General features: G+C 41.1%; 1 protein-coding gene across 3 annotated transcripts; it reads right to left on the bottom strand.

The window, feature by feature from the left end:
• Positions 1–12,810: 12,810 nt before the first annotated feature.
• On the bottom strand, positions 12,811–20,494 carry LOC130165628 (SLIT and NTRK-like protein 5). Of its 3 annotated transcripts, XM_056371060.1 has the most exons (3): positions 19,691–20,494; positions 18,648–18,762; positions 12,811–17,958 (listed from the first exon to the last, which is right to left on the bottom strand). In XM_056371060.1, the coding sequence occupies exon 3, from the start codon at positions 17,898–17,900 to the stop codon at positions 15,273–15,275; it is 2,628 nt and encodes an 875-aa protein (XP_056227035.1). In that variant the 5' UTR covers positions 17,901–17,958; positions 18,648–18,762; positions 19,691–20,494; the 3' UTR covers positions 12,811–15,272. The 3 variants fall into 3 exon arrangements, with proteins under 3 accessions (XP_056227035.1, XP_056227033.1, XP_056227034.1); XM_056371058.1 differs by lacking the exon at positions 18,648–18,762; XM_056371059.1 differs by lacking the exon at positions 19,691–20,494 and having other exon boundaries at positions 18,648–19,242.
• Between the last annotated feature and the right edge of the window lie 6,141 nt (positions 20,495–26,635).

Below are 26,635 nucleotides of genomic sequence, written 5' to 3' on the forward strand. Positions count from 1 at the left end.
CTCTGCAGCCCACGCCTCATCCCCGCTTCAGGCTAGCACCTCGTGGCTATGTTAGCTGCTACTAGCATGACACGCATAACTCATGACTCAGTTGCCTGCAGTCATGTTGCATTGTGGGTAACGTGTTTCGACAACGGATAAGAATGTGTAGAGTAAAAAAAAGATCTCTCCATCAATTTTCATACTTTTTTGAAATTGCATTTAACACATAGTAGTTCCTGACTATTCTTAGTGATCATGTTTAAACTGGAGCTTATTAGGAGACACGAAGTAGTAACACATGCACATGATTATTAATTATATTTATACAATTTTTTAATGTTAGTCTAATTGTCTAATTTACACAATTCAATTACAAACTCGATGATTTTATTTTTGTGGTTCATGAAGAAAAACTGTGAGAAGCATCTCTTCATATTACAGTCCACAACTACAACAACAAAGAAGCTACAGTCTGAATAATGACCATAATACTCTGTAACTAGTACAGAGAGAATTCAAACTGGACAGTAGAAAATACAGCAGCAGACAATTTTATTGGCTATTTCTTCCTTCACTTCCGATCTCTCCCTCTTACTCGCTCTCTCTTTATTTCTGATGTTTTATGTTTTTCTCTCACATTGAGCCATTGGCCCGATTTGTGGAGCGGCCCACTGGGAAAAGTTCTCCCAATGGCCACTCCGGCATTGCTCACACCAACAATCAGTTGTAAGTAGTAATACTCTTTTGTATAAGATCAGTTGCAAGTTTATTAGCTACAACTGGCAAGACTTAATGCATCCTAAATAAATGTTGACGCCATGTTTCTTATTATTAAATGTTCTGAAAAAAAGAAGTGGATGTCAGCCTGATAGACAGCCTCTCTCTGGTATGGTTACCTGGCTTTGGCAAACAGAAGCAAACTGGAACAGCTTCATAGGTCACCAACAAACCGTGTATAATGCTGCTGTATACATTAAGCGCTACGTAATGTTAATCACACTGAAAGTCCTCTCCCGTCTGAATTTGAGATAATGTCTTCAGGACATTATAACCTTCATGAAAGTGGGGTCAGCTTTAGCTAGGAGTACTTAATAAACTGGCAACTGAGTGTTATATATCTAGACGTACAGGCATAATACCGGCCACTGGCAAAATTCCCTCAGTTTTGCAACTGTAGCACCTTTTAGCAGTTAAAATCACAACAGTAATTATGCCAGTGTGTGCATCCCGGCCCTATCTCTTTCCCCTCAGTCTTTAGAGATACAGCTCTTCATTTCCCCCTGAGGATTAAATCTATCTTCTATAGTCTCTCGAGTAGAAAAAGTAACAAAACAGCCAGAATCCTCTTTGAATGAAACTTCTAATCCGCCACTTTGAGGCTGCTACTCATTCTTTAGGCCAGCAGTTCATGTAAATAAACCGCCTCAATAACTCAGGAAGTTCCACATAAAGAGGATGGAGTCTATATGATTTGGATCTTGCGCAACATGCTCTTAGGATGTGGCGGCAGCCATCTTAATGAGTTTGCAGCTTATCATCACTCACAAGAGAAAGTAAATCAATCACTTCCCTTGCATAGTGATTGGTGGTGGGGAAGGGGCAAGGAGAGAGAGATAGAGGGAAGTAAAGATGTGACATGAGAGAAAGCTCGTCAGTCCGCGGGCGTTGTTTACCACAACAGCCCTCTGCCAAGGATTTTCCTGAGGGACACTTGTTTTAATAAAAACAGGCCCCATATTAAATTCTAATCCATTAGCGTGGCTGGCGACTTCTGGCAATGCTTTATCAAACCATTGGAATAGATGAATGTTCCTTCATTATCACGGCTGGACCGTTTCAATAAACAGAGTCCGGTCCTTTCTTGTGCCAGGGTTACGTTGGAATGCGCAGCACACCTTTTCTGCGACTAATGCAGCTGTTTGTTATGAAAGGCCTGGCCAATTTATTGCTAAAAGGTTGTGTCAAGGACATTTTGACCATATGTGGCTTTATAGCTATGAGGATGTTTGACATCCCAAATCAATCATGTCTTTGTCTTCCCTCAATGACTGTGCATTATGTGCGGTCTATTTTCATTTTTGCAGGATATAAATACATTTAAGAATTATGTGAAAGCTCACATCATGATGAATGTGACAGCCGCAGGCTCTCTTTTCATTAATTGCAGGTCAGAACCCCCATTTTGAGGGAGAGAGACTTGATAACTGCAAGCCTGGCTGCTCATTAGTCACCAGAGTTGTTGGTTTGTATTTCCACATCACTATCTTTTAGCATTGCATTATTTTATATGGGTAGTAAAGAGTAGCAGTGGCTGCAGTGCAGAGAAGGCCAAAGTGCTTCCCCCCTCCCTCTGGGCAGATGACCATCAGAAGTGTTTTTTTAAGAGTGGGATGAGCAGGGATGAAGAGCAGGACATCGATAACAGGAACTGGCGGTGGAGTGGATAATTAGCCTTAAAAAGGAACAAAGGATCAATACCCCCCCCCCCCATTTGCCAAGCGCTTGTTCATGGGAAAAACAGGTTGAGGCATCCAGTTCAGAACCATCAGCTTTTACGGGTGGCACAAAGACAAGCGAGACTCTTCTATCAGGTTAGCCTGAAAGAATGGAGATGCAGTAATGGAGGTTCAGGACCTTTTTTCTTTTCATCTTAAGCTGCTCATGCAGTGTGGCTCCAACCTAAAGAAGACTTACTTTGGGAACCATGCAGCACAAATGAAGGATAGCTGTGGTTAAATCTTTCTATAATGTGCGCTATTAAACTGAATGTATAAAACCTTTCATGTTTTAGTACATTGGTGGATTTAAATGAGATAAAATCCACCATTTCTTTCTTTCCCCCTTATTAAATCAGTATATCACAATGATGAAGCAGTTTTACAGTACCAAGTGTCGACATGGCTACACAGACTGCCATTTATTTAAGTCAGAGGAAAGCATTTTGTAGTTATTTTCATATATGCTACCTGATTGACACTGTACCTGACATGATCTAAATTGTCCTGACAAGGTAAATCCCAGCCATCTGTTACTGTAGGCAGGTTAGAACAACTGCCATGAACGATTTAGACACAGTCTTTCACCCAGATCTGACTATCCTACTGTAACTAACTTCTTCCCGGAGTAAAAAAAGATCTTCTTTTCAGAGTTGAGAGGGTTTTCCCAAATGTTATCTGGTGACGGCTTTAATTTTTTTAAGTCACAAATAGAAAAAAATATAGCAACAGAATAAATGATTACACGTGTGAACAGTGGTCTATGTTAGGTTTGAGTTAAAATGTCTAAGTGGAGATAAGGTGGTGATGCTGGTCGTTCACAGATCATGTTCTGAGGTTTAATCCTCTTTGGTGTCCCCCTTGACTTTTTTCTGTCTACAATGTCCACATACCGTCTGATAAATCTATCAGAGTTAATGGGCAGATTGTCATGAAATCCACCGAGCACATTCATGCATCCGTGGTAAATGTGTTGGCCTGCGAGGATTACACAGCTGATATAGAGTATCTGGCAGAGGCCGACCTTTTAGCAAGAATCCGATAATGATCAGTTAATTCATCTACACTTGATACAGCCCCATGTCTTGACCACAACTTTGAAAATAGAGCCCATAACACGTTGAGATCCATTCTCCTTTTCTCATTTGATCTTTCAAGTAATGCAAATATTTAGTGATTGTATAGATGACCATTTTCATGATACTTCCCGCCTCAACATTTGTTGCAGATGTATCGGTGAGTCGAACATGTCACTCAGCTAGTGTGTTTTTGTTTTTGTGACAAAAACATTTTGTTATTTTATTTTATCTGAAAATATCCCTCAGACATGTTTTATTTACTGCCTTTCATTTTTCAGTTTTTATATTATTACACCAAATTTCCACAAGTGGGTCAACAATAACTCATATGCATTTTCTATGGAAATTTGTAGGAACAAAATATAAGAACCTTTCATCTTTATTATTTCTATCAGGTAAACAGTATGTGCTGTAAATCGCACCTAAAGTGCCCGTAGCATTCTCACTCAACTACTTTATTTTATACAGCAAGACAATGTTGTCTCTTTATATATTTTTTAATTCCAGTAAAAAACAAAAAACAAAACAAAAAAAAACGAAATTAATAACTGTTTCACCTGCTGCCTACACACTGAATACAATAATCCTAAAGAGTATCAGCTGTCACATTGGCCTAATTATAACTCAGTAATATCATATTTTACATTTTTTACATAGCAAAGTGGGTTTTAGTGTAGTTACTTAGATTTTACATAATTTAGAGTTTAAAAATAAATAACTGTGTAAAATGCAGCATACTGTAGCTACATGTGTGGTGACCAGAGGCAGAAACAGTTGCTTTTTAATGCAAATGTTTTTTACAAATAGAAATGACAAATAATTATTTTATGCAGACTGATTTTATGACAATCACATATAAATTTATTATTAACAAAAACTATTCTCGCACTGTTCATTTTTTCACCCACTTATGCAGGAGTGTGGGTTTCTGTATGGAAACGTTCAAGCAGCTGGAAACCTTTAGAACGAGTTCTGAAGTGGGATTCAGGAGGAGTTGTAGTCAACATGTAGTTTCAGAAGCTTATTCGCACCAGCTGGGAGAAAATTCTTTGCAACGTGGGGTAACCATGAATGCTTGTAATTTTCTGCATGAAGATGGTCAAAAGTCAACATGATAAAAGCACTGCACCAGCATGAAATATCGCCTATCAGGGCGCTGCAGCACAAGGATTTCACCAAAAGCCCTGCTGAAAATGTTACACTGTGTACGTTTTGTTATGTTGTTGATGAGTTGTCGATCTTAGATAATGTAACCTGATTCAGAAAACGCATCTTTTGGAAAGCACTGAATGAGGAATTGCAACAAGGGCAGAGGTACAGCAAACAAAGTGAAGAGCAGGAGGCAGTTACAGATTCATTGGCTCTGGCATGACAGTACTTGGCATCGGGTGTGAGCAACTGCTGTGATGCCCTTGAGCAAGACAGTTCCCAGCACTGACAGTGTGGCTAAAGTGGGAAACTATAGAACGCAAAGCAGGTTTTTGCACCGAAATGAAACGCATCGCAAATGTATGAAATAACGACCAAATGTTCCACTCCCGAACGAGAGAAGATGATCAGCTGCTGCAAAACACCACAAACATGTGAATGCTTCTTTTCAGCCGCCGTTCTTCTTCACTTATTCCTGCTGAATCTCACCAGCCGACAGCCCAGACATCGAGTAGCCCTTTTGTTGTTCCAAATGAAAAGCCTTTTTCATCATCAACATTTTCTCCAAGAGATACAGAATGATGAGTTTCATTGATGAGCTGTGGCTTCAAAACAACTTGAAAGAAAATCTCATAATAATAAGGGAAAAAAAGTAGAAAAAAAAAAAAAGAGTGAGCTACATATTGAGACCTGAAATCAAAAACTAGGTCTCAGAGATAACACTCCAGCTATCCTGGGTCTGGTGTTTATAATAGCCTACCCGGCTTTAATTATTACCACATAAGTAATCTCAGAGGCACAAATTGATTATTTGAATTTTCACATTAAGTTGGAACCTACAGGGACCCCAATTTCCACAGTATTTGAACATTATCCTCTTTTGAAATCAAGTTTTCATTTAAAAGCTATTAACAGGTTCGGAAACACACAAATGGATGTTTAAGGCACAGTAGTATGTAATTATCTGGATATGAATTATTAATTTCATCACACTGTGACTGAATAAATCCAGTCGCTTCAGTTAAAGACTTTGATATCAACAGTGGAGAGATTACATATTAAATGTTGTTATTGTGGAGAGAGGACGGTTTGATTATTTTTGTTTCAAAATAATATTCATTTAAACATTTGGACAGTTGAGTTCATATTCACCAGGTAAAAATATATGTGACTACTTCACAAAAGTCCAGCTGATTCATTTAAATTATTCTCAACACATGCTAATGTTTTTATGGACCCGCACTGTTCGACATTTGTCCAGTTTTTATTTTTGCTTAAGTATACTTTGACTGAAATATTGCCCACGCTCCATTTTAAATTGGATCCTTTACAGAGCACAAAGGTCGCACGCACTAATCATCACATTAGAAACTGGCCAACTGTAAACTGGCCAATTGTGGAGCCATTAGCAGTTAACACCAGTCAGCAGAAAGGAGGAGAGTAATTTGTGTTTACTTTAGTTATGCAGTTCATGTTGTTACGTTTTATTTTTTTCTTAGTTTAAATGATCTGTGCAGCTGCTAATTCATGACATTAAACACAGTTTTACACAGCTGGAAAACCTGCACACACTCTCATATCATGTGTGATCCACATGGCGGTCTTTATCTCTGGTTTTAAGACTAGCGTCCACGCCACTGCTGCTGACAGAGTCAGATTCTCAGCCTTTAACATCTGCTAGCAGCAGAGGCAGTATAAAAATGAGAATGTCAGCCTCAAGTGCACGAATGGACAGACCTTTTACCACTGGCCAATTAAATCCCTCTTTATTTTCTACAGAGGATTTTTTTTTTTTTTATGTGAGCAGAGTCCTTGCTGAGGTTACAGCTACAGATGAGAGACTTGTTTGCACCCATGCAATGCATTTTTACCACAGGTCACTGTGTAAACCAATTTCTACTGCTTTTCTGGTCATTTTTCATATCTGTTGCGAAGTGTCACGCACCATAAAAAGACATGGACTTTACAGTGCCCTTCAAAATGTCTGTGACAAAATGAAACCATACGTTCTCAGTGAGCGGAGTCACGTTGCTGTTTCCACTTGGTTAGATTGATTCCTTCCTGCTAATGGTTTAATTTTGGCATAATTCAATAACCACATTCTCCCATGATACCTTACACATTTATGTGGAGTCTATAATAACGTCTTGACAGTTAGATGAGTTGGAAATCTCTGGTGGTTTAATTTGGTGCTAATTTCTCCTGTTAACACACTTTAACATGGCAAATGAGATCTAATACACAGCGCCGGCTTGTTCCTACTGTTCGCGTCGTGCCTTGCTTTGGACCAGGTGTGTAAAGATAGGGGGGAGGAGGAGGGGGCGGCACATGGGATTACAGGGGAGAGCAAGTTTGTTAAAGCAAACTTGTTGGTTTTAATGTCAGGATTTGCTGGGAATGGCAGGAATTTAAATGCTTCAAGTGGAGTACATCAATCTGCAGAGTTTTTTCTTTTTCATTCACTCATTCATCCCCCAAAATAAAGGTGCAACAAAAGTGCGATTCTGGAGTGAAAAGGACAAGCAGGTTGGGACAGGATATGAAGCTTTGCTCATTAGGACGAATCAAAATGACATCATCTCTACACAAAGCGTTTTTTTCAGCAACACTCAACTCCATTCTTGCAGTGCGCATTCAAAGGTACAATGCATAAGCAAACATGAGATTAAGGTCTCAACAGAGGACGGTCGAACAAGGAAGAAAAAGAAAGTGTTTGAGTGGAAAAGCAGACGGCTCAGTGCAGTCGTGTTGTGTTTGTAGTCCTCTTCGTAACGGTCTCTTGCAGCAGAGAGTGGATCAGTGATGATGTAAAGTGGAAAAACCTGATGTACAAGCAGGCATGTGTCTAAAAAGAACATTTTCTGCATAGAAGCCGTCAGACTTCATAGCTAACGTGGAAGCTGGCTTCTGCTTGTAAATGAGTAATGGCTGCACATTGCATCATCCCTCATTTTCTGTTTGTTTCTGAGTCTCACCATTCAACCCTTGTGAATTTTATTACGCTACTGTAACTCTTTAGTCTTTGTACATGTAGCCTACACACACACACACACACACACACACACACACTGAGAGACTCTCGGGTACAGCACAGAGAACATCACAAGTAGTTGACGTCAGTGCTGCTGTAAGAGCTCTGAGAGCCCCTCCACAGGAGCCATTTTTTAACAAGCACACCCACACTCTGCCAACTTCAGCCATGCTATTGTCCAAACACAAGCAAACTGTCACTCACTGCGCTCTGGGAGGAGGACACAGTTGGAAAACAATGGTTTTCCCATCATGACAAGCCCATTTTGGATGTTTAAACCCAGTGTCGAACTTCATCCCTTTAGCAGACCCTTATCTCATGAGCTGAAATCAAATAGCACTGTTGGATTTTGGAATTGTCTTCTCTTTTTTTTTCTTGTCATTGCTATTTTCAACAGTCACATTAGTATGTCTCTCTATCTCTCTCTCTCTCTCACGAGTGAGAAAATGAGTTTTTCTACCTCCCACCATTTCATTATCTGAGCGATCTCCCAGCGCGCAGTCTAATTCCTTTAGCAAGGCCCCGGTTTCTGCAGACTCCTCGCCGCACGCTGAACGCCACAGAGATAGAAACAAAATGGGGACAGGAGAGAGAGAGAGAGAGAGAGAGAGAGAGAGAGAGAGAGAGCAGGAGGAGGCACAGAGAGAGAGACGAAGAAAGAAAGGGAGCTAACGAGTGGAATTTTACAGTAAATCAGAAAGCTGTTACAGTGGATGCATACGGCGTGCGGCTGCACTGCAGAGACGGACCCACAAAGACGCACACATGCCACCCACGTAAAAGCCTTATCTCGCTCATTCAAACCATCAGTCTTAGAAACATGCACGCACCTCGAAAGAGACCAATTTCACCAATAACAAAAGAGCATCTAATTGCGAACCAAACTCACACTAAGTAAACGTATTTTCCTTTTGATGAGAATTGAGCGAACCAGTGGGCCAAACAATATGCTATACAGTGCATTTAAATGATATTGGACAGCACGGAGCCTTTCACAGAGCCTGCTGTAAACAAGTCGCGCTGTTGGGAGACAAATGTGTTCTTATTGGAGAAAGGCATGAAAAGAGCTTTAAGGACGGTGATTATAGGGCAGAAGTTACAAAAGATATCAGAAGACTTGCATTATGGGAAGTAAAGATCCAGTCTTTTTGGAGCTTGTCATATCTCCGACTCAATTCTGATCATGCTTGTTTAAATCTGTGTTTTGCAAGTGCAAATATCTGTGAATATCTGAAACGTAGAAAGTGGAAGAAAAAACATCTTCTGTCAGCGTTGTCCAACAGCTGCCACGTGCACTTCTGCAAACCAAATTTCCCTAACCACAACCTGCAAAACATGCATTTTTCATGCATTATCCATCACTAATTTAATTATTTTGTGGCGCTCAGTCTGCGATCTGATGACGCACATGAGGCGGGGCAGAATCCTAAGCACGCACACACACACACACACACACACACACACGCACATTGGAGCACTGTGCCCCTCCAGTTAAATGACTTGACACTCTGAAGGAAGCCATACATCAACCTGTTGTGTTTTTTTTGGCTGGGCGTCACCGGGCTCGGCTGGGGAGTCAGTAATGCTACGGTTGCCATTTATCAAACGACAGGGTTACTGCGGCTCCGGATCAACGGGTGCAGCCGCCATAAACAAACAAACAAAACGGGAGGCCTGATGAATACAACCAGGCTGCCCAGTGTGAACACAGAAGGGAGGTAAAGAAAGCGGGAGGGCAAGCGTGCTGTAGCATCGCCTCATCCCTCTTCCTCCACAGGCTCAGACATCAAGACACTTCTGTAAAAGCTCTGATCACATATGTTCTGCATGTACACACGTCAGCTTACACAACATGAGATCAGCACATGCTACTGTAAGTAAGTAGGTAAGTAAGTAAGTAGAGTAATTGGTATCCAGTTTGTATTCAGGCTTTCCATCTCCATATTAACTTCATTATCTACCATTCATGATGGAACAGGAGGAGGAAAAAAATCTCAGTAATGATAACAGGTACTTGAAATTTCCATTAGTTCCATCTATGGAGATAAATTAAAGAGGAAATCAGGGGAAATCTTCTGTCTGTCAAATAATTACATGTAATTAAACATGGGTCTATGAATGAAATTATATCTGAATGCAGGCTGAGCATTGATTTTGGATCAAACTGCAAAAAATAAAAAGATGACATTTTTAAGTACACGTCACTATCTTTCTGGTTATTTGGTCATTTTCATATTTTACAATGTTTTTTCAAGGAAAAGAAATCCACATTTGTAAAAAATAAAAGGAAAACATGATGAAAAGGATAATCTTAAAGACACTAGTGTTTCATCACCCGGAGCCCATACGCACAAACATCCAGATTTCACCACGCCACACCCAAAAGGAAAATCCTTCGTGACTCTTTACAATGTCCAGACTCGAGGAAGAAGCCACAAATCAATTCAAAATCACATTTAGTTGTCAACGTGCATCACAAGAGGAGGGAAAAAATTGCCCACAGGCCTATTAAATGAGCAGAATTTAAAACAGTGAGTCGTCTGTGTTTGTTCAGCAGATGGCATTAGTGTCTGGATCCAGGCTGTGCTTTTAAATGTTATTTCTTGAAGTTAATTCGGCACAGGCTGGACAGTGGGAGTGTTAACTGAGAGGCTGATTAGAGCAGAAAACGCACAGTTGATAATGAATAGTAAAGTTGGATGGAAGAGATATTATGGCTGCAGAAGCTAATAACAGCAAAGATGAAAAATAATCTTTCTTCTGGATGAATAGAAGCTCAACATCTTTGTTTTTTTTTTGTCTTGCTCTGGACTGAAAATACCTTTGTGTTTATGTGAGCACACGCTTGACTTTATATGGACTTTACTATGATGGCGTCCTTGACTGTCCCCTTACATCATAACAGGTTTGCCATGACATTTCATGTTATAAACACTTCAAGCATAATGCATGAAACAATCCAGTTACATCGCATAATGATTCACACAAACACATTACCAGATGCTGAGTGTCATGCAGAGACTGAAAGCATAAAACTGATCAGTTATTACAGATATGTGGGGGTAGGAGAGGTGTTGGAGGGAAGGTGTTGGTGGTGTTGGGGGTAAAAAATCGGTTGAATGCTGATGAACATTTGAGCATTTCTACATGCCTGAAGGAATTCCATTAACCACTCTGATTAAAGTAATCATTGGAGCCATCGGTGCCTGTCAGATGCCATCCCTGCCCTCTCAATTACCCAGATCTCCTTGAACTCAATTGCTCACATCATCATGGAGACTGGGTGGCAGGCAGGCAGCGAGGCTGCACCGAGGATGAGCCATCACCGGCAGGGGGGTAGGTGAGGGAACACTCCAGCATATGGAAAATGTCCACCCCCTCTATCTGTCTCAATCTACAGAGAGAGGCCAAATATTAGCCTCATTATCATTTACGCATTGTTTCTGTGTCCCCCAAAATGCAAGTGCACAGGTTGAACAACAAGACCTGCAGCAGATCATTAAGATTTGTCATATAAACACCTTAAGCTACAATAAGATGAATATGCATTTAAAGCTGCAACTAGATTATTTCCATTATTGATTGTTATCAAAATGTTTGACAATTCTTTTTTTTTTTTGATTGAATAATTGATTACTGACTAATGGTTTCAGTTCATCTGACAATCAAATGTTATACTAATGTTAAAGCAGTCCTTTACACCAAATGTTATACTGTTGAATTTACTGTATATATTTATCATTCTGGCTTCAATGTGATTTAAAGAAAAATCATATTTAGTACATGTTGCCTAGCAGACACTATAAATATCTTGTCAAACCATTCTGGATGCATATGTGAACCTGGATTATCACCTTGGTAAAGATTCACTGTTTGGCAAATTACTTAATTGACAACATAAATTTCTTTCGGTAATGTGCACCACCAAAATCACAGTGTAAACTGAAAGGATGCATGTGCAGCATCAAGCTGATTTTATTTACCATAAACACAAATGACTGCCAGCACCATCTGATGAAGCGACGAAGAAGAATTTTTAGCAAAAGTCTGCTAAATCAAACCCAGAAAATGTTTAATTAGCCCGGTAGTTTCAGTCCACTGTTAGAAAATAATTGCCTCCAAGTAAAACTCAGCATACTGAAAATAGCCGAGTGTTGAGCCAACACTTCATGCAGCTTGGGCGGGTTTCACGCGCTCCACCATTCCACATTGATTAACTCTCAAATGGTGTGAAAGCAGAAAGTGAAAGAGAATATTGGAACAAACTCTGCCCATCACTGTCTCCCAAACGCCTTATCTGGAAGGAGTTGGAATATGTGTTGTGCTTTTCTGAGCTCGGAGCAGAGGAAAAAAAAAGAAAAGAAAAAGAAAAAGAAAAAAAAAACTTCAGCACTGTCTTCTTAACTTTCCTTGCAGTGTGCAGAGCAAAGAGTGAGACTTCTGTGACAGCTACAACTGCACCTACATCACGCCTGATGTTGCATCAGCCCCCCATCATATTCTGCACAATAGGTTTAGCCATAAATCAGGGGTTCTGTTGTGAAGCATGAGGCAACACACTGAGATATTTCACCTTAAAACCTCATCCCTCCTCCGAATACAGATGTTGACCACTGGAGACGTCTCACTGTTTGCTTTTTTTTAAGGAGTGACCATACTGAAAGCAAAATAAGCTGCATAGTAAAACAAAAGCATATGAAAAGCTATAAATGGAATAATCCAGGAAGCCATAATAAACTCTTTGCCCTTCCTTGCTGCTTCCATTTGTGTTACGACCTAAAGAGCCCATTGGCTGATTAAAAGCATTATTTCAACTGGCAAGAGTCTCCCCCTCCCTCTCTCTCCACACACACACACTCACACACTCATACACACACTATAGCTTCCTGCAGTGGGATGCTTCATGCACCCATTACTCTGGGACAGGGTGCTGGGTCATAAGAGTGATAAATCTCCACGCTGGGAGTTTGGGTGGGAGGGATGCGCACAGACACACACACACACACACACACACACACACACACACACACACAGTCAGTAATAACAAGCACATTTGGAATGCATGATTCAGTGATTATGTAATTGTGCTCAAGCAGGTTTTTTTTTTTTTCCTCTGGAGTTCTGTGAACTTAGTCAAATCATGCTGAAAAATATAATATTCTAGGAAATTAAATCAAACAACAGACCACCAGCTGGGCCACATTTTATACATTGTGTCATTCCACTGAACAGGTTGATTTCAAATGCTTTCCCCCTCCATAAAGGATTTTTCCATGTTGGCATGAGAAAAATAAATAAAAAATCCATGTCAGAAACTGTCAACACTGTTCGGTCCCATAGGCCACCAATGCTAGGCGACTGCACACACTTCTTGGCTATGATTCACATCCCCTGCTACATGTATGACACATCCACAGCTACACTCGGTTCCAGAACTCCTCATCTCCCAAATGGTGCCTTCTGTTCTCATTCTGGGCATCTATGAAAGGATCCAACAAAAAAAGGACCCTGAGCAGGATGATTTTCATTTTCCACTTTTTTTTTTGTCATTGAGAAAAGGTCGGCTCGCAGTTCGCTAAAATGAAGTGAAAATTAATAAAATGCAGTTTTACAGCAGATCTTTGCTGACAAAGGCGAAGTCACGGTAATGGGTAATTTATAATAAACAATAAGGGGATAGATTAAGGTGTCTGACATGGAGTTTTGTGCCTCCTCTCCCGAGAGATCCCTGCCTGTCTCCGTGAAAGAACATTGAATTCCTAAACGGTGATGCTCACTGCACACTGAAAATGGTGGCACCGTGCATCCTTTGCATTTTTATAGGCCTACTTTGCATATTGGATTTTAAGTGGGTCAAATGAAGAGCAAGTTAAAGAAAAAACCCCAAACAAGCGCTTAAAAGATTCAAGAACCAAGTAGCTTTTTTTTTCCAACATATTTTCTTAATATCTATTTTTAAAACAAAGAAATATATCTAAGAGATGATCACACATGAAACAAACCAATTAAAAGAAAAGAAGAAGAATTAAAAATGGTTGTGACAACACGCTCTTAATCCAGCAGCTGTACGTCTTAATCAGTGTCAAGGTTTGCACCAATTGGCTTTGTCAGAATGCTAGAATAGCATTTCATTTCAAGTCAACTCCACTCATGTTTATACAAATGACCAACTTATTACTTGCCAGGCAGCAACATGAATGCTGTTGTCATGGCATAATTGCAAAGGGACATCCTCAGATAATGCTCATTGATTCAAACCCATTGATTCTAATTCTCAGTGAGACGCTAGTTGCCCGTCTGAGTGAAGCATATTTACTGTATCTTGATCTGTTCCACAACATGTTCAATTGTTAGCAGCCATTGTGTTGTCGCTTGATAACAAAATAAAATAACTTTTCACCCTTGAAAAACACTCTTCTCTGCACTGTTTTGATGGATGATTTCATTCGCTGTCTGAATGTGAAACTCAGATTTTGGACCAAACCAAAACTGCCTCCTTCACATCATCACCAACAGCCTTAGTTTCCTCATAAGCACATTATATGAACCTGACATCATGTTTATTTGATGACAATAACATAGTTTGGTCAATATAGTGCAATAAGTGCAAAGCAATCAAAACAAATGAAATTGATAAGGGATAGAGAATCTGCGAATGCTTGTATAAAAATAGGTGTTACATTGATTAAAATATCAGTATTACACAACATAATTAATACTTCAAATATCATTTATGAATTTTGTTTTTGATAACATATCAATTCTACATATTAAGAATGAATACCCATATTCATTTTTAATATAATAATCTCCTTTATGAGAGCTCATTGAAGGCTAACTCGCCTTCCAATTCCAAAAAGTGCAGAAAGCATACAAAGACACTTTTTTTTTTTTCATCTTCTTCAAATGACGCAGTCTTTTTTGAACATTGGGGGTGTGCCACTTTCAAAAAAAGCCACTTTTACAATGCAGAGCTACAGTAAATGAAACTACAAACATAAGCCTTTCTAGAGGATCATGGAGTATGATGACACAGGTAATATTGATGTAGAATCAAAAGTTTTGAAAAGACATGGCAGATTATATCAATAAATACTTACTTACAGACTACAGCAGAAAATAGTCCTACACAGTTTTGATGATCTGCTGTACAGTGTTTTTGTCCGGGAGTGATTTTTATAAACATTTCTTTTCTGATTCACAATATACCTTATGTATGGTTATATTCCTGAAAATGAAGTTGGGTAAGTTTTACCTGTACACTTACATTTTGTGTGTTATTCGATCTTCAGCATAGAAAAATAGATTTTGCATCATCAGTTAAGTAGAGCAATTTTGTTCATCCATGTTTCAGAAAGCTGTATCCATTCCTGTAATGTCATGTTTCAGAAATAAGAATAAGATTGTTCGGCACACCCCGTTTCAACTCCTTTGCTTTTGCTTGTTTGTATCGTGCCAAGGCACCCTATAAACAGAGCCACTGTTTCAAGGAGGGTCAAGAGAGAAAATGCTTCATTACATTAATGATTCTGTTGCTCAGAACTGGCTAAAGGTGGTCTGTTTCTCAAGAACTTCGAGGTAATCAGGCTCAGACTGCAGTTTAGCTTTTAGCTCCAAGTACTCATTTCTGTTGGGCTCAACATAAACAGTACTGGGTGCTGTGCCATAGAGCACTGTTTCTCTTATCCTCTCCGGGTGCAAGAACTGACGTCTGACATCAAAATTTGGGTTGTATGTGTACGACACAGGCCCTGTGTACTTGTATTCTAAATTGGCACCTGCTGGGATGGATGGGATGGACTGATGGGGGGACTGCTTATCAGGCTCAAGGATGCCTCTGAAGAAATGGTCAGCATCCTGGACCGGGGAGGGGTTTTCACGGGGCTCGATGGTGCTAACACTGTACGTAGGGCTCCTCATCGTACTGCTATCCCTCTCCTCATCCGGGGTACTCCTGTATGTGACCTTGAGCTCATGCAGGTCACGGTAATCCTCCACTGTGTTTCCTTCCCGCGACCTGTAAATGGGGTTTTTGCACATATGGCCCATGGGATGGGGAATATACTCATAGACGTGACCGGCTGGGGCCTTAACTTTAGGGCCAGAGCGGTTGCTGTAGAGGCTGTACTGCAAGTTAAAAGAGCTGACGTCTGAATTGTTGGTGCTAGTGCGGTCACTCTGTGACTTTTTGCGCTTTTTCATCACTACAACAAACAGCCCTGCGGCCACAAAGACAGACATGATGAAAACGAGCAGGAGGCTGAGGATGAGGACAGAGAGGGGGACAGTGCTGCTGGGGGTGTTGAACTTCTGTGGAGCGGCTGTGGTGACGACCCGGTCGTCCATGGGCTCATCTGTAGGGGGAGTTGGAGAGACGTAAGCGTCAGAGTAGTCTGGGCAGAGCTGCTCCGACTGGATCAAGCGCACGTCCATCCCTGTGTGGCGTTTGGGTGTCTCACACACGACCTCGTTAACCACAGTGCCTGCGCTGAGCTGCTCCAGCCATATCTTCATCCCCACTATGTCACAGGAGCAGTCCCAGGGGTTTTCAAACAGATCTATCTGCAACAGCAGCTTCAGCTGATCTAAAACACCACTCACAGGCAGGTTCTGGAAATAGTTGTTACGCAGATTAAGCCTAGACAGGGACAGGCTGGAAAAGATGCCCACCGGTAAGGTTTTCAGGAGGTTATTGTTGAGGAAAAGCAGCTGGAGATTAGGGAGGTAGCGGAAAGTGCCCGCATCAACCTCCTTGATTTTGTTGTACTCTAAATAAAGATACTGCAAGTTCTGCAAACCAAAAAACATTTCTCCTGTAAGCCTGTCCATGAGATTACCATTTAAATACAGCCTACGCAGGTTGGTTAAATCCCCAAAAGCCCGGTCGTGGATCAGCGTTATCCTGTTGTTTCCTAGGTGAAGCAAATCCAATCCAGTGGCATCAACAAAATCTGATCTCCGTACCACAGGGATGTAATTTCCAGTGAGATACATTTTTTTAGGATTGTATGGCTTGGGTTTTAGATCAGAAATGCTTTCAATCTTTCTCTCTTGGCAGTTGACGTTTAGCCCAATTTCAGATATCTGCAGATTACACGTGCAGGCAGTGGGGCAGTCCAAAGGCACGGGAGATTTGGTCTGAAAAGCAATAATGGGGCCATAGTTGTAAGGGTTACCGCCTGGTATTCGGGAGGTGGGCTTTATCCTAGTTCTGTTAAATTGCCGCGTGCCCTTGGTAGGCCTAGAAGAGGACCTAAAAACAGCCGAGGAGGTGGCAGAGGCTGTGACAGCAGCAGGTGTGGTCTGGTAATATCCATTGGTGCTGCTAGGGGGTGCAGGCCTGACCGTATCATCTGGGGGTCTTCTTGGGCAGAGTTCCTGCTTGGACACCTCATCCAGGTCCCTACCATGGAGCCTGAATGGTGTCTCGCACACCACTTCTCCCACCAGAGCTGTATAAGCTATACTCTCCAGCCAAGCCTTCAGAGCAATGAGCTCACAGGAGCAATTCCACGGATTCTCCTCCAGTTGTAATTCCACAACTTTGTCCATGTGCTCCAGGAGGCCGATGTAGGGGAACATCTTTAACCGGTTCCCCCTCAGGTCCAAGTGCGTAAGGGGAACATTCCGGAAGATATTCGGAGGCATGGCAGAGAGTAGGTTGTCATTCAAAATCATCACTGTTAGTTGGTGTAGTTTGCTCAAGGCATTGGGCTCTATATTAGTGATGTAGTTATAATCAATCTGTAGGTATTCCAAACTCTCAAGTCCTGCAAAGGTGTCATCCCTCAGAACTTCAATCTTGTTGTTATTCAGGTGCAACCTTTTTAATCCCTGGAGTCCGTTGAAGGCACCCGACTCTATCTCCGAGATATCATTGTTCCCCAAGTGCAGGATGGTCACCCCGGTGTAATTGATGAAATCATTGACCGACAGCTTCTTCAGTAGGTTCCCTGTCAGGAGGAGGTGATACATGGAGAAATGGACTGGGCTGATCTCTGTCAGTCTGATGATCCCCCGGTTCTCGCAGCTCACCGTCAGGATCCCTTCCTTCTCCTCGCATGTGCACAGATTTCGACAGATCTCCCCATAATTGTCATACATCTCGACCAGCCTCAGAGATGATGCAATCAGAAGGATTATTTTTAGGATCCAGATATGCATTTTTCCTGGGAGAGGATGCCCCAGCTCACTCAAGTGCGGTACCAGTATGAGGTGTCATCTAAGGAGGAAAAGAAAAGGACGGGTTCTGTTTTACATGGCATGGAAATTACATATGTGAAAACATGTATAATACTTACAAAATATGTGTATATATATATATATATATAGTTATATATACATATGATAATGGACCCCTAAACGAGCCTACCCCCTGATGCACAAATATTAGACAATCATAACAAACACACACAGGCAAAGACAAGTAGGCCTATTAATGTCTGTTCATTATGCAGATGTGTTAGGTTAGCAGTTTTTTTTTTTTTTTTTTTTTTTGATGGTGTCATGAAACAAGAAACAACCCAGATGAATCTTTAATCACCGCATACTTAAATATATATAATCCAGTTGATAACACAACTACCCGCGGTGGATGGCCACTGCGCATTTTTGATAGCTCGCCTGAATTCCAATCCATCTTGGGAAGGAAAAAAAAGGCTTCGCCATCCACCGTGTGCAGACTGATAGATCTGGTCATTTACTAATTCAATCCCTTGAGAATTTCCACACACAAAAAAGCCTCTCTGTCAAGATACCTCAACCCAAATCGCTTTGTGCGATCGATGGTGTAGCATCTTGTTTTTCTTTTTTTTTTTTTTTTTTTTTTTACGATTCAGTCTTTTCCCCAAAGTAACATTAAAATCTCGAAGATGAACTCTTATCTGCTACCCACAAAGATTTCTCACTCACCCCACATACCCCACGACTTGGCAACAGTGGGGAAACTGTCGGATCCCTTCTCTCCAGCTCCGTCCAAACAACATGAGGACGGGGAATCTATTCGCCTGCTATGATTAAAACGATCCTGGGTGAAATATATAAAAAGAAAAAAAAGAAATCGGCTCTCATAAACGAATTGCCTGCAAGAAGCAGTTAATGTTCATCTTAAAATCCGGCCTGCGATAGAAAATGTGAATATCAGCCTACAAGGCGACAGTCGCAGCCCTTCTTCTGCCCACGGGCGAAAAAAGAAATGAGAGGAGTTGATCAAAGGCAAATGAGCAAGTGCGGTTGATCTCATAGCGGATCTCTGATCGAAATTGCATTTTGACTGGGAGAAAATAATTCTATAATCAAGTATACTGTATGGCATCTGCTATATAGAAGGTTACAGATCTCTCTCTCTCTCCCTCCTCTCCCTCTTTCTCCCTCACTCTCTCTCTCCTTCTCTCTCTCTCCGTCAAAGACGCGTGAGCGCGCGTGCACACACAGGCACACACACACGTTTGGTCTGTGTGCGCTCCTCTTTAAAAAGAACACAAAAAGCCTACACATCGACCCACTAAGTCTCCCCAAAATATGCGCATTTTAACATACAGGCACATTCTTGGACTGTGTGCTTGCTGTGTCTGAGTGCTACATCCACTTCCACCTCATCCCTCATATTCCGCACATTTGACTTTATTATCATAACCTTAAGAAGAAGCCTGTGGATGTAATATAGATAACTTGAAAGGCAGTGCCTGTGCAGAGGCAGCAGGCTGTTGTTTGGAACGAATAAAACTGAGATGATATATGTGAGCATAGAAATGCAGGCTCTATGCGTGTTATTGCCATAGCAGCCGCAGACACCTTGCTTAACAGCATCTTAAATCCGGATCAACTTCGGCAGTGCAAGTGGGGTAGGAAGCAGAGATTTCAGCACCATGGACAGATCCCCAAAATGTTGAAACATGTAACGCCTCAGCGCAGACGAGCAACAGAGAGAGAGAGAAAAATCATTGTCCTCTTACCGTGCTGTTCCCGGTAAACGCCAAAGCATCCCGACAATCACGGCTGTGCCCCTTCTTTTTCCTCCAACCTCAGTGAAAACATGGATTTCGTGATTTCACCGTCCGCCTGTCGGTGGGCTGTAAAAAAAAATCCTTAAAGTCAAGTCTCCTCGGTGTTTAGCTCCATAAACCAGGCATCGAAGAGCACATACAGTCTCATTCACGCAAATAACGTGACAGCCAGCGCGGCAAAAAGGGCTCCTGTATTCTTCCAGCGGCGACTGAAATTAGCAGTGTCATCTCGGAAAAAGAGCCAAAACCAAAGTTCGAACATGGTAAAGAAAAGGGAGCGAATGATTACGCGGTAATCCCACATCAGACAAGACTTGCCGCATGCATTTTAACTGTGACTTTCATCCATGCGCACTGGGGAAGCGGAGGAGAGAGGCACGAATCCCCTTGCCCGCTGCCAGTGGTGCGGCTGGTACCAGTTTATGTATAGATCTGCCCAAGGTCTCTTTATTTCAGTTGGCAGACCGTTCAAATCGACCGGAGATCAGTGGATGTGTTCCTCCAGTCTCTGGATGCAAGAATCCGATCCCCCCTTTCCTCCAGTCCTGCATAGGTCATGAGGTATCCTATGTACACAAGCTTTATCTTCCCACCAACGCTTCAACTAGTGGAACTTCAGCTTGGTTGGTGCAAACCAGCGCATCCCCCTACAGCGATGGACGTATTATGAAACAATTACCATAGTATGACAGCCCGGAATCACTCGTAAAAACGCATAAATCCCTCAATCTCAGGACTGTCACAGCGCGGGAATGAAAAGCAATTTAATGCGTGCAATACTCTTTAAGGGGGTATGGTAATGTGGAGGGGGTGGGGGTGGGGAGGAGGGAGCGATGGAGGAGGTGGGGTGGGGTGTGGTGGGGAGAGAGGAGGGAGGCTGGAAGAAGACCCGCAGAGGGCAGCACAATGATGAAAAAGGCATCTTGGCCGGCTTGCATTCTCAGGCTGCACTTTGTAAATCAGTGTTTTTAATTCAGCAGCCACAACAGCAGCAGCAGCCATTTGATTTGTCACTCACATCTTCAGCTATTTTCCCCCAAGTATGGGCCATCTTATTTCCATGCCTTTGGACAACTGGACATGTTGAGCCTTTTCCTTCATTATTATTATTATTATAATAATGATACCATCATTCTTTCAACTCTTCTCAAGAAGCCTTTGATTCCCTGGAAGAGCAGTGGGAATCAGATGTGTAATGGCCTGACATTCATCCTGGATTCATCACGTCTCTTCATTATTCATTCTGGAAAGATATTCCTTCAGACAGCCTTCAGATGATTGCAGAATGCCAGGCACTGCTGGAATACATTTACTTATTAGCAGAACATCCCCTCTCTCAGTGGGGTGATGCTTGGCTGTTTGAATACCAGCTTTAACCATGTGCTTTTTGCAAACAAACACTCATTTACCATCATTACTCATATAGATGACCTTTAACCCATTTCTAACTTAGCAGAGTGGGTCTGCTAAGAAAAATAAGGTCAAGCAAACAATCATTTCTACACCTTACATCTCTTCAGAGTACACGGATTAAGCCTATAGTCCCAGAAAACACAATTTACAACAGATCTGCATTGAAAGAAATGAATTTACTCTAGGATTAGGCTTAATCCAGTTTTGCACCAAATACTCCGGCCTACTAATGCTGCCATGTTGCTGTAAGCGCTCTGTATTTTACCAGATCGTGGCTTATTTGCCCCTTGTTGAAAGAGCAAATCAAGTCAAAGCCACAGCTGCCCTCTTACCCTTTTGCTGTGGGACAAGAAACTTTAGAAGCACTTAACTAAAGCCTGAACAGAAAATCGAATTAAATCTAGCATATGGTGGGCCGCCATGTCCAAAGAGATTTCCCACTTAGCCAGTATTGTGTGGTAATAAGTCAACTCTTATGCTCTCTTTAGCATGCAGGGAGCGACAATAAGCGGATGTGGCATCTGTGCCGCCTTTCCGAAATTAGCCGTGGAGTTGCATTGAATTATCTTAAAGTCTGTAGCTCTGTAATCGTATTAACAGTGGACTATCCTGTGGGGATGGACAAATCAGTATCTATGGCACCCTGGCTGGAATACAGCAGTGGAGAAACTAATGTAGCAGGGTGTTAGCTCCTTCCCTCTGGAAAGGACTGTGGCTGGTTTCCCCTGAGAGGCATCGTGGCATCAAAGGGAGGAGAGTAGCTGTCCTAAATCTTTTTTTTTGCCTTAAATGACTTTGTACAGTGCTGATGGGAGAGGTAGATACCCTTGATAAAGCAGCGCCTGGATGATGATGATGATGATGATGATGATGATGGTGGGGTGTGTTTGAAGTTTTAACAGAGCTAACTTTGTTGTACCAAAGTTCTTCTGCATGCTGGTGTGTGTCTGGGAATGTTCCCACGTGACGCCACATATGTGCATGTACACACAAATGCAGTGTGAGTGTGTGCACATGAACACGAAGCTCTCCTTCACAAAGGCTAATGGGTTCATACAAACATGAAAGCCATTATCATACATCAGCCGCATAAAAGACATTATATTATAATCAGGTCTGGGACAAATGTTTAAGTGATTAGATGCAAATGAAAGTTCACGCTATGGTGCGTTTAACATGTATTGTTTGCATGAACTCAATGCTTTTTAACCATTAAATAATACATGTAAAGGTAATGCAAAACATAAGTACCTAAGTGAGTATGAAAAAGTTGAAATCCATTCACTTATTTTTTCATTTCTATGTTTAATTTGGCGTACGTTCGCTGGCATATGGGATTGGTTTGGTACTGTTGGCACAGCAACCGCTGGTGTGACTGCCAGACAAGCACTATGATTCAGAACAAAGGTTTTGAGCAGGTACTGCAATTAGAGTCAGCTCCATCTTCACATAATATGCTTTCCAGGAATCAAGAATGAACTTTTTGTTCCCATTTGACACTGAAAAGTCTATCTGAAAAGTCACTGAGACCAGGGTAGCACACCACGATCATGAACTATCCTCAACAATTCGCACACTTCTGTCTTAATATGCTGATGTGAAATTAGTTGGTATGGTATTCTTATCCAAGTTGGGATTTTTGGACTCAGTTGTCTGTGATATCAAAGAAAAAGCCTTCTGGTAGACAGGCTATGAGCCAAAAGCAGTGGGAAGGGGAAATAATGAAAAGTGTCGAAAGGAAAACATCTCAGTGGGGATATACAATAACAACACTGCACCATTGGTTGTTTTTGCAATTTATTTGACAATGGTATATTTCGAATTAATCTTCCAGAAAATACATTTAATTTTATAGCCCTGCATGATGAATAGAGTTCAGTGAGGGGTTTCGTGTGCTTACTTGTGCTTGTGGTAAATACAGGTGGATAGATGTGCACCCTGTAAGCTGGACCTTTATCTGCGTACGAAATCAGCTTGATATAAGCAGACCTGGCAAAACCCTTATGATCTTTTCATATCTGGAACCAGATTTTAATGATTTAGCAATAGGTAGTGCCGTTATGTAGGTAAGTCTGTGACCCATTCATTTGTATTACAGTAGTAAGACAAAGTGTGAGAGTCCTTTGGAATTACCTGGTTTCCTGCATTGATTGGTAATTAAATGTGAAAATGATGTAGTGAAACACAGTGTCCCTAAGCTAATATTACACAAACAATTGCAATCTTTCGTGTCTTTATTGAACACACCCATTAAACAATCACAGCGCTGGTGGAAAAAAGTTAGTGAACCCTTGGATTTAATAACTGGTCGAACCTCCTTTGACAGCAATAAACTCAAACAAGCTCCTCCGATAGTTGCAAAATGTTAAGGGGAAATTTTGATCATTCTTTCTACAGAGCTGCTTCAGCTCAGCCACATTCTTAGCAGCTCTCTTCAGGTGATCCCTCAGCATTTCTACTGGGTTAAGGTCTGGGCTCTGACTGGGACACTCCAGAAGGTGGATTTTCTTTGTTCTAAGTCATTCTGTAGCGGAGTTACTTCGAAGATTAGGGTCATTGTCCTGCTGCATCAACCAACTTTTCCTGAGCTTCAGCAGGTGAACAGCCACCCTGACCAAGAGACCTTTGATGACCTTGGTAATTATTTTTCCCCTCTATGAAGTTGAGCTGTCCAGGCCCAGAGGTAGCCAAGCCCCAAATCATGATTCGCCCTCCACCTTTACCTTTTGAGATTATGTTTTCATGCTATTTTCACACCATACAGTGCTGCATGTTCTTCTTAAATAATTCAACCTTAGTTTCAGCAGTCCACTAAACATTTTCCCACTAGTGTTTTTACTGAGCATTCTGCATTGTGCTTTTGGAGTCTTCTTCACATCAGCAGATGTTTCTTGTGAATTACAAACTCAAAATGTTTGAGCGTTTTTTTTGTCAAACTATTTTCATTGGTTGGACTCCAGGTTTGATAACTCTTGAGTGTAGTTAGCTTTTGCTAATGTCATTAGCCAAGGTGTTCACTTATTTTTCCAATATACTCTGTGGATGTTTGCATGTTTTCATTATGGAGAAGAACAAAACAATAGATTGTATTTGTTCATAATTGTATCTTCGATAGAGACCTGATCATATTTAAGGACAAGTCTATACATAAATGGAGATAATTCCAAATGGTTCGCTGACTTTTTCTTGGCACTGTATATGATGACGGTATCCAGTAAAGCTTTAACTTAAGGCTTGCACTACCTTGATTATTTTACCTAATATTGTTTCTAAATCTTATAATTTGAGCCTATCATCATGCAGGAGGTGTACTGAAAATGTTGACTGCCTTAATAGAAGGCAAATTCTTTTGTCAGCAGAAGGCCTGACATGCATTGTGCTATGATTAACTTGTGAGGTCTCATCTGGCTTGAGTGTCCAGAGGCCAATTGGTGCTGCTAGCAATTTCCGTCATAACCCAGTAGGTCTACAACAGGTCTTCAGGGCCAGGATCCATTCGAAATGATGATAATATGGAATTAGAAAACAATTTTTGCTTGACAGTACAATCCAACTGGCACATCCTCTGTGTTGATAACAAGATGCAGTGAAGAATTAGAGGAAATTTCTCAGGGAGAAATTGCTGTACATAAACAATGACTAAACCCTGGAAGCCCTATTTGGCCCTGTAATGGAATGAAAACTAATGAGACAACCAAGGATGGATCGGATGGGAAAGTCAAAGCGTTCTATTGCTCTGTGCTGGTGTCACTCCACCAATCATGCCACTAAATTGATTCAGTCCTTGCAGTGCCACACTTAATGCAACAATCATAAAAGCAAATACTTGCTTATTAGCTGTATTTCATTTTGACAACTATATTTAGCATATACACATAAATATTAACAGTAATAATCTGTGACTTACTCGCAGAATGCCTCCCTGCGTAGTAATACATAATGGTGAATCAACCTACTCAAACTTACTGAAAGCTGTGTACTCTGGTTTGAGACATTTACATCTCAAACAGCAGTTTGTCTGGGATAAATAGAAGTGGAAGTGAGTATTTAGCCTTATCACCAACTCTCACCATGTGTGAACAAAACAGACGATAAAAAAGTTATCTATGACAATACAATTCTGGAAAATACCAGGCTGGTTTGATATTAATTTTGCTTTACTTGCTGTAGAAAATGGACAAGCTGCAGTCTTCTAAGTGTGTACAGGAAGTTACAAGAACATTTATCAGATCCTTACAGAATAAAATGCTATTTATTAGCCTAATCTGTCCAACTTTTACTACATCACCATTAAATGTGGTTTTTTGCACGGGGAGCCCTTCCTTTGTTTTTCCCCGTGACTTGGCTCGAGCTGGCATGAGCGAGGTAATTTAAAAATGTTGAATCTGTAACATGCAAACTTAACCAGGGGCTTTAATGAAATGAGCTGCTGACAATGCGATAAGTGCATCCTCACTGTATCAGGATTGACTTATTAGCTGCCTGCACAGGGGAACAAAAGCAGTGAACCACAACCAAGTCAAGTCCATTCATTTGACTGCAGTCAGCGAGCATGAAGGCTTTTAAGGTTATGAGTGCACTTTAGGGCGTAAATGCACAAGCAACAAAGTATGCCTTTGTAAGTTTAACTGACCAATCCATCAGTTAATCATTCTGTCAAGAAATCAATCATCAGCAAGCTAAATCTATGTCAGTGCTTTTAAGATGTTGGGCACATTGTTTAGATCCACTCTCAAAGGAACATGATGTGAAGGAATGGGCTTAGATTTCCAGTCTACCAAATACATTTTAAACACTTTAAACACTGACAATATGATGGTGTCTAAAAAACTACTTGGGATCAGGCCATTTGGAAGTTGCTGCAATGACAAACAAAGCAAAAGGGGAAATATCACCACAAAGTAGATGGATATAACTGAAATTTGAATCGGAGCAAAGCAAGGATATCACGCCGTGCAGAGGAAATTGTCTCTATAAAGCTGGGAAGGGAACATGGCAATGAAATTCTGATGTGGGTAGAAAATATTTTCAGATTGTGGCTCGACAGGGGTCCCAAATCATCCATGTACATAAACTCGAAAAAGGGCTGGGATTCCATCTTTTCAAACTACTGCTGTAAAGTTGATGGAGAACTCGTTTCCAACACATAGGCACATCTATTTAAATGTGTCTACCTGCAAAGTTTAAACCTTTCCACATACACTTTCTTTTCCTTTTCTTATCTGGGACATTATGTAACACGGTCAGAGAGGAGGCTGCATCCGTCCATGGTGAGATATCAGCAGGTAACAAAGTCTTCAAAAGTCTTACACACCAGTGAGTCTGATAGAAAGGTACAACTGATCAGGAAAAAAGACTCATGGTGAAACTATTTCCTGGTCCAGGAGGAAATCCATGAAGCCTGGACATAAATAATTTGAGCAAAACCAGAGTTCTTTTTTGTGCAGATTAAACAAATTATATACAACACGTTAATTAATA

The sequence above is a fragment of the Seriola aureovittata genome, chromosome 24 (genome assembly GCF_021018895.1).
Source record: "Seriola aureovittata isolate HTS-2021-v1 ecotype China chromosome 24, ASM2101889v1, whole genome shotgun sequence".
Taxonomy (NCBI): domain Eukaryota; kingdom Metazoa; phylum Chordata; class Actinopteri; order Carangiformes; family Carangidae; genus Seriola; species Seriola aureovittata.